This window comes from Dermacentor albipictus, chromosome 5 (genome assembly GCF_038994185.2).
Source record: "Dermacentor albipictus isolate Rhodes 1998 colony chromosome 5, USDA_Dalb.pri_finalv2, whole genome shotgun sequence".
NCBI classification, from domain to species: domain Eukaryota; kingdom Metazoa; phylum Arthropoda; class Arachnida; order Ixodida; family Ixodidae; genus Dermacentor; species Dermacentor albipictus.
Window position 1 is genome coordinate 94,437,711 of NC_091825.1, and position 9,353 is coordinate 94,447,063.

Below are 9,353 nucleotides of genomic sequence, written 5' to 3' on the forward strand. Positions count from 1 at the left end.
GTATAACAGACAGATGGGCTGGAGGACAGTTAAGGCATGGGTTGGTTCTGCTGCAGCGGGAGGTTTTGGTGCACTGGATGGCCAGGGGTAGTAGCCAAGCTATGCATTGTAGATTGATCACTACTCTATGTTCTGTGGCTTCTAAGTGTGATCAGCGGACCGTGATCCCATTTTTTGTGGCTACTAGATGCACTGCTACAACATATTCGCCATATCTGTGCTGGAGCTAAGGCTCCATGGAACTGCTTGTTTTTATTCCACTAAGCTGTTCATAACAGGCATCCTGATGCAGTATGTGAATGAGTTATAGACTATTTTTGCATTGTCACTTTGAATACGGTTTCCTATTGCCAGGAAATAACCGAGTGCAGCTGCAGAAGAATCAAGAGCTGGACGAGTTGGTACATTCTTGGAAGGCTACAAACGGTACACAAAGGGCAGTGAAAAACACAACAGAGTGAAAACAGTGCCCATGTTGTGTTTTTCACTGTCCTGTGTCTTTCCTGCACTGTTCGTAGTCTTCCAAAAATGACTGCAGCTAGTCTGCCTACACCTTCACCTTAGCGCAGCCTGTCCATATTGAAAGAGAAAATTCACATCTACCTGACTGTAGCACCTGTGTTTGTAACTTCACGCTAAAGTCAGGTGGATGGATCTGACTGTAGAATGAAGATACAAATGTGCATGCTACAGTCCAAAAAAGCTAGATGCAAATTTTCCCTTTCATGAAACTTCTTCCAGCTTTCGGGTTTCCTCAAAACTGATTTGCCATAATCTGCCCATCTGTTTCCACTTCCTGGACCCATCGGTGTGCATGTTCTGCACACCCATTAAAATTAAAATTAAATTTATAAGGTATGCTTTAGTGGGGACACTCTTGATTAATTTTGACCACCTGGGGTTTTTTAATGTGCACCCAATGCACAGTACACAGCGTTTTTGCATTCTGCCCCCCCCCCATAAAAATGCAGCTGGTGCAGCCGGGATTCTATCCTGTACCCTCCTCATGCTTATCAGTGCAACGTCAAAGCCACTACATCACCTCGACGGATCCTGCGGCTTTAGATTTTGATCTTAGAATCAAAACTGAGATGTGAGAACAGGTACTGGAATTAAAGTGGAGAAACAACAGAATTATGAAATACTTGCGAGAAATGCCTTGAGATGGATAAAGCAAAGGTAACAGTTCTGAAGCTGCCTTTGGCTCCTTCACTGTAGAGCAAAGTTTCCAGTACAGTAGGCGTCACCCTTGTGTAGAGACTGGGAATGGCGGCTGCCGGGACACTCGGGAGCCAGCAAGCAACATGTAACTATAGTTCCTGGGCCCAGCCGTGCCCAGCAGCTAGCGTTAGACATAGCTAGCTGCCTCAGGAGCGCCCCGAAGGCCACCATTCCCACACTATTCCAAGGGTGATGCCAACTGTACATTTCACACCATGCTATGTTGCTTGACAAGCACTTATGAAACGATTCTTTCATTTGCCAAGGTAATTTCTTGTTTCTGTGCTCACATTTTCTATTTTTATAAGAATTGGGTGTTGACTTTATTAGTAATGGTCACAAAAACTTTTATGAGGTGCATATTGCACACTACTGTTAAATAAAGCTCTTCTTTCTACCATTTGCTGAGCCCCTTGTATAAAAATTTTGCAAGTTCGGCAATGGTATAATTGTATAGGCATATCAGTTGGGCACGTTTTGCTTGGGTGTTTCCTAAACAACTAAGTACTAACTGAGCATGTTGGCTCGTGAAATGGTAGAGCATCTGCCTCGTATGCGGGACGTAGTGGGTTCAAATCTTGGTGCTGCCAGAAACCCACCAGTATTTCTAATGTGTAGAGACCTATCACGACCTGGTACTCGGTTGTTTATGGGAGTTCTCATCTTGAAAGGGGCCCCTATACAACTTTGCAAGGGTCTCTGGATTTTCCTTATACCCATTACAGCTTTGGCAAAATATTCGATCATCTGCCATTGCTGTGGGAGGGAGACGAATGCTGCCTCTGGGTACCTACCAGTAAATTAGGAACAAACATGCTTCCGGCCTGGTGCTCTGCAACTACAGGAGTTCCAGATGCTTGGAAGGGCACCCACCTATTGGGAAGTTAGCGTCATAGGACTGCCGGAGCCCCTTTTACCACAAATTGTTGAAATGATAGAACATCCGCCTCAAATGCAGGTCCTGGGTTTGAATCCTAGTGCTGCCGGAAACCCACCGGTTTTTCTAATGTGTAGACATGTACCACAACCTGGCACTCAGATGTTTATATGAATTCTCATTTCAAAAGGGGGTCCCATAGAGATTTCTGAAGGTCTCTGGGTGCCCCTTCTCCCACCACAGCATTGGTAAATAGTCAAGCAGCTGCTGCTGCTGCTGTGGGAGGCAGATGAGCGCTGCTGCCGGGTGCCTACCGGTAAAATAGGTACACGGACACTGCTGGCCTAGTGCTTGGCAAGTGCAAGAGTTCCAGACATTCAAAAGGGCACCCACCTACTGGGAAATTGGTGGCACGGGACCGCTATGCTCCTTTATTTTTAAATGACTGCACGTTGGCAATTTTCTGAGCCTTCAGCCGTAAGGTGTAATACCAGCACATTGCGATGCTTTTTCACATGAGTGCCCTTTTCTGAACAGCGTACAGCAGAAATACCCTCATCGCAGTTTTTCTTTCAACCCCCTCCGTTTATTTTGTGTAAATGGAAAACAAATGAAATTAAAACAAAGTTTGATTTGATTTGGGGTTGTCCTAACAAATGGAGAAGTGACAGCACTGTGCATTGAATCATCGATTGAAATCATGGTGTGCACCTGTGTTTGCCAAGTTCTATAAGAGGTATTGGCATTAACTGCCAAGAGGGCTTTTTTGTTACTTTTTGTTACTCAGATGGTGATTAGGGCACAACTTATGAACAGCGTTTGCTCCCCCCCCTCCAATTTCTAAGCCATTTCGCAACTTTCCCTCTTAAAAGTCTCGCACCTTCCCTGTGTTCGTGACCCACAGTTATGGAGATACTGGCTTTATTTGCTCCTATGCTATTGATGCCAACTCAACTGCAGATGGTGTTGTGCCTATTGAAGGTCGATCATTACCAAGCCCCATTGAAAGCTTGTTTATACACTGGAAGTTGTAAGTTGCTGTCTAGAGAGTGTCTCACTGCAACAATTTTTGAGATTGGTTCATTATGGGAAAAGACAGACAGACTACCTCCAGGGCTAGTTCGCCATGCGGATAATTACATGCTGGGAGAAGACAGGAGAAATAGAAATGTTGCGTTGCCATGCTGCTTGGAGGCAAGCTCCGCTGCCATCATCCACATTCTCCCCCTTTGTCTTGACTAGTGTTTTCAAGAGACCTTTTTTCCCTGCCATTATCCACTCTCTCTCCCTCTGTCCTCAAGCAACCTTTCTTCCCTGCCATCATCCACACTCTCCCTCTTTGTCTCGACTAGTGTTCTCAAGTGACTTTTCTTCCCTGCGATCATCCACATTCTCTCCCTTTGTCCTCAAGCAACTTTTCTTCCCTGCCTTCTCCTTTACTTCGTCACATTAGCGTCATGAGCTCTGCTTCCTTTTTTGTTTGCTTCCTCTTTTGCTGTGTGGCATACTCCCAGTGGTAGTATTGTGTATTCTACAGTGGATTATTTATCAAAATCACGTGCCATAACTTGTAACATTGCAGGCAGTGCATCTCACGTAAAGGCGTTTGTGTGCATGACCCCAACTGGTTGGAAGCGGGGTTCCCTAGTGAGGAAGGGTGTGCAGGCTTCTGTTTAAAATTTCAGCCATTTGATACTTTGCAAACATGATTGCCCACATGTCATCTACAAGCTGCACTTGTCCGTTTGCAAATTCCCAAATTTTGAGAGGGAACTTCTAAGAATTCACACCTCTCTCGTGTACAGCACCCGAAGGAAAGTACCCGAATGGCATCAGAGATGTGTTCCGTGAGCTGATGAAGCATGAAGGTGTTCGTGCCTTGTACAAGGGTGCCGCCCCAGTCATGCTTCGAGCGTTCCCTGCAAACGCCGTAAGTACATTCAGTTTGGTGCAAAATGGCATAGTGGCGCAAAGGCTTCAGAAGAAAGAGTTTACCACGGCTTACCACATCAGAATGAAACCTTGTTACTATGAACTTCGTATTAGATTTTTTTAGGGTAACAGAAATTTGAAAATTCCCCAGCCTATTATTTTTATGTAAAAAAATATTTTTGTATTGCAATTTGTGCAATGAACATTTGAAACATTGGGCATGCCTTCATCAGTGCCAGATGGCTATGATTACAATCCGTGCCAGACCTATCACAGTCGTCCGCAATGACAAATTGCAGAAATAAAAACTACACAAATAGACACCGTTGGCCATAATTTCTTTCCTCCATGCTGTTGGTACTGCAAAGACTGCGAGACTACAATTTTAAGGATTGCATAGATGTTGAGATATACACCGTAAAACTTGCAATAAAAATACTGTTGTTCCAAATACCTTTTTATCAAATTGCTGCTTTATGCATTCAAGCAAAAAAGTAACTGGAATGCCCATGTATTCCATCACGCACTTTAGGAATGAATGTTTCAAAACTGGTGTCACCATGAAAATTCAATCCAAGGGAGTACGCCTTGCGAACTCAGTAGCTGCAGTTGGTAAATTGCAATATGTGCTGTAAAGTAATGAATAAGCGAATTAGAAAATATTTTTGGTTGGTTGATAATGCTATCAGTTCTTCATGTAAGTAACGTCTGCTTTGGAGTAATCAGCTTGAACAGAATTATGCTATCTTCCATAGGCACTTTTTAAAAATCTTGTATGGTCTAAAAAAAAAGATCCGTTATTTCAAAGTAACGAATGATTTTTAGTGGTCCCATGAGATTTCTTATATTGAGATTACACTTTACATGTTTATTAGAGGCGTTCGAATCCCGAAATTTCTGAATTGAAAAATGAATGTTGAGTTTAATGTTGAATATTAGTACTAAACAAAGTGAAATATAAAGCATGCATGGATTTCATTTGGTGAAACAAGGACTTATTTGTATTTCATTGTTGTATAATTATAATGATGTTCAGAACTGGTCATCCAGTCAACTGAGGAGCTTGTATATGAAAAGTATTGGTTTTCAGTTATCTGGCGCACCACTGACAGCAATGAAACATGGGAACAACAGCTCACTAGATGCATGCGAAGTGCTATGTGTTTTGAAGGAGTCAAGCGTAACACTACAATGCCAAACATTGTTTTAATGCAATGCCAACATGGTCAGGCTAGAGAAATAACAAATTGTTTTGCATAAATGAGGACCAGATTTGTAGGCTACGTAAAAGCGAGGTATCCTTTTCAAATGGCAGGAAAATATTAAGCAGTATTATTTTGCTCCGTGAATTCTCTCGAGAACTTACGCTTCTGCACGACAACTGTAGCTGTTCTGCAGCAGAATCATCCTGAATAGTACTCACGTGCATCAATCTTTTGCCCTCGAGGCTCCAATCTGAGCCCGACAGGATAGGTATTTCGCAGCGGTGCACCTGCGACCAGCAAGCTTGCCGAAGAGGTTGCGAAGTTTTTGCTTGCATACATCCGAGCTGGTCAACTCTTCTTCATGTGTGTCATACGAGGTGCGTGCTGGCCCCTGGAGGTAGAAGAGAAGATTTGCGAGCATCACTGTCGGGTCCCATCGTTTGTGTGCGGCGATGCGTTCGTATATGCCAAGCCATTCTTCAATGTCGAATTTGTCGGTGCCGTTACCAGAGAAGGTGCCGGGGTCGTGCGGATGGGTCAAGACAACCGACTGTTGCGGTGTCGTGAATGCTGATGGCCCGGGTGCGCCCGGTGCTGACGCCGTGCTTAACCCAGAGGCCTGATATTCTGTCAGCATGGTAGTACGGCCGAGGATAAGCCCACTGCGGAGTTCCGTCTTGTGAAATACCCAGCACCGCCAACAAAAATGAAACGGGCAGAGATGTAAGGTTAAATGGGACTGTGTTTATTCTGCAGAAGATATATGGCTGATACAGGCGGTATGGCCGAACGTTAGGTTAGCCCCACCATGTCGTCTGTATCGTCTTGTTGGTGATCGCCGTCTTTGTCCCTCTCGTGGCATCGTGACAATATGTTAGCTCTTATAATCAAAGAGAAATGAATATTTATCGATTCTGAATTGTGAAATCTTAATAGCAAAGATTATTCAATTCGTATTAGAAATTTTGAATATCTGCACGCTCTTGATTTGAATGGCTTTTTCTTTTCCTCTTGCAGGCTTGCTTCATGGGGTATGAAGTTGCGATGAAGTTCCTCAATTGGGCGGCACCCAACTTATGAAGAAAACAGCAGTACTGCGAAAACTGGGTCAACCCTCTCTCCTCCCTTGTGCAACGAAACCGGTGTGAACACAAGCTTCAACCTTAAGAGGTCAAGGCTTGCTGTACTAAAGTCCATCCAGTGCTGTACATAAGTATGATGAACTCCTTTTAAACATATCAACTGTTGCCTGCTAGCCTGCGAATTGATATGCTGGACATATGGTCGGGCCCAGAAGATCAGTAGTCGTTAGTTTTGCTTGGAATAGATTTCTGGTGCCTATGTGTACTTATTGCTGCTTTGCCAGCCTGGGACACTATATGCATGTGTTGAGAAAGCTAAGGGAAAGGTTGTTGGTTTTGTTGAAAGTGCACTTTTTCCGCCCATGGCTACGTTGGAGAAAAAAAAAACGACCACCAAGCGGGGATATTGTGCTGTCTTTGGCAATGTTAGTGGTGCTGATGTGTTAATTGAGCATGCAAGGTGGTTGCTCTTTTTGATGTTAAGGCACCTTGAGAAAGATCAAAGGTTAGCTGGCAGTATGTTATTGTTGTGTGACACTGTCTATCAAAGTGCTGTCAAGTGCCCTAATCCCAGGTCGTTTGCATACTGACTTAGCTAGACGCCACAATTGTTACATTTTTTTTGTGTGGTCCATGGAAGTAGAATTACTTCTGCAAGTACCTTAGTCGACGACATTACAGCAGTTGGTGAGCAGCTATTTCTTCACGACTACTATATTGAACTGCTTTTTTACGTAGTCTCATTCTGAGAGGCTGCAGCTACATGCACTTCATATATGTTGAAGGTTATTTGCTCAAATGCAGTTCTGCTATGCTATTGTTATGCTGGGACCACTCTATTTTTTTTGTTCCAGTTTAAATGCACCGTTCATGGCATGCCACAGGCTCTCTTGCGCATGAAAGAACCTCCCTTATACATCTTCATAAATAGAAAAATATTAGTGATTTCCAATTTTCTGCATTGTTGCATTCCCGCGCGATTCCAGTACATTGTCGAGACCTCTGCCTTGGAACCTTATGTGCAATAATGCGTCTCGAGTATTGCTTAAACTTGTTGGTTTTCCTATGCTATGCAAAGAGATTATGTATACTTGTATGTAGTACAGTATGTATAAATGCACACAATTATACTATACTGGCACTGGTTGTATTTTCAATGTGTGGATCTTTTCCTAGTTCTGCACACTAGCTTCCACTCTTTTAGGATCGTGCAGTAAAGCACTTGATGTACAGTATCTAAAATACAAAGCACAGTATCTCTGATTAGATAAGCAGATTAGGGACCACTATAAAGTTTCCCATAGACTCGGTGCTCTTTTATTGAGCTGAACAACAGAGAGAAAGGAAAGGCTGGGAGGTCAACCAGATGAGTTTCCAGTCTGCTACCCTGAACTGGGGGTGGGGGGGTGTTGGTTGGAAAAGAAAGGTGAGGGAGAGAACAAGGAAAAAAAATTAACATGAAGGGCATTTCAATAAGAGGTGTTCACACAGGCAGGCAGATCTCACAAAGCGTAGGTGTACTTGCACTGCTTTCTGATGTGATGTTGTGTCCCGAGATTTCATAGGTGCTTATGGAGCTAGCTTTGAAGGGAGTTGATGTAGTATTTTCGGGGCAGGTTGCATTGGGGGATACCGAATCTATGACCTTTCACCCAGAAAATGTTGCAGGACAAGCAAGTGCATGGCTGCACTTAATGGTGCACTAGTGCAGCTGCCCTGCATCAAAGCAAACTTGCGCACGTGCAGTGATGCCTGAAGACGTGGCTTCGTATCTGCTACATTGTTTGAGTGCACTGATGAAAACGTTTATTGAAGTCAACAGTACACTGAACTGGGCTCGAGGTGGTGAAATCGTTCTTCCCTATCGCATGCAGTACACAAACGCAAGGCTCCCTTGCTGTGACGGTGACAGGCTACTGAAAGCAAACTTCGGGAGACCACAATGACAAGCAGGTTTGGCGAATCCAAACAATATAGCACATTAAGCAAAGCCATGCGTCTAGGTGTCCCTGTGCCTACACAGGTTTGCTTCAATGCGCTCGCGTGCCCTGTATTGCTTTGCCAGTGAGTGTACAAGCCATGGAGTGTTGCACAGCACAGATGCGGCAGTTCTGCCCCCACATTCAGTGTGCGAGAAATAAAAGTGATCAAATATGGTGGCGTGAAATTTCTCCGAAAGCAAGATTAATACACATGGCCAAATTATAGGCAGTTACTTGGCAAAAGACTGGTGTTCGAAACGACAGGCAGACAAGAATAGGAAATGTGTCAACATAGTTGCATTGTGCTCATACTTAAATATGTGCAGCTTGTCTGTAAGGTGGATGCAAGCAGTTTCGTGTGACAAGTTCACAGTTTTTGTTTACACCAGCTCGTACTTGCAAGAGCCATTATTTATCTGCATCAAAACGGCAAGTTGGGCCAGTTGGTTGAGATTCATAGTAAGGTTCGTTACAGCACAGTACCAGACAAGGACACAAGGTATAAAATGACGACACGGCGCTGACACTCAACTGACATTTTATTGAAGATATGTATAACATATATACAGGTGCCAGCTGATGACATGCACGAGACGCAGAGATGCATCGAGACAACTGTGACAATCAGACGCATAATCAAAATTGACATAGGTAAGGCAGTTCCTTGTCATGAAGAGTGATAGACGGTTCACTGATGCACGCTTTGTCTCTAATCTTTATGTTGTGAGCCTCGGCGATTTCCCTTGTCAATTGGCTTGCGTGTTTAAAAATTACACTAGCTTTTTTTTTAAAATTCGGAGCGACAACTGCACGACCTGCAATGCTCCGGGAGATGAAGTGGCACAACCCCTTGAAGAGATAGCTCATGCTCACGAAGTCGAACATTCACACATCGCTTCGTTTGTCCCACAAACTCTCTACCACAAGATAATGGAATGGTATAGACAACCTGCTTAGCACAAGTGATGTATCTGTTCACATGTTTGAAAGTGCATTTTCCCTTCATTTGCTTATCCTTCAGCAAGTGATCAACTAACGGGCATATGTGACCGAT

The 9,353-nt window shown here is 43.8% G+C and overlaps 1 protein-coding gene across 2 annotated transcripts in view; it reads left to right on the plus strand.

The window, feature by feature from the left end:
• LOC139059953 (mitochondrial carnitine/acylcarnitine carrier protein-like) overlaps window positions 1-8,473 on the plus strand; it is a 29,935-nt gene extending 21,462 nt beyond the window's left edge. For both annotated transcript variants that reach the window (XM_070538604.1, XM_070538605.1), the window contains exons 8-9: window positions 3,904-4,028; window positions 6,253-8,473. In XM_070538604.1, coding sequence (XP_070394705.1) covers window positions 3,904-4,028; window positions 6,253-6,315 — 188 coding nt within the window. In that variant the 3' untranslated portion in view covers window positions 6,316-8,473. The remainder of the gene's footprint in view (window positions 1-3,903; window positions 4,029-6,252) is intronic.
• The last annotated feature ends 880 nt before the right edge of the window (window positions 8,474-9,353 follow it).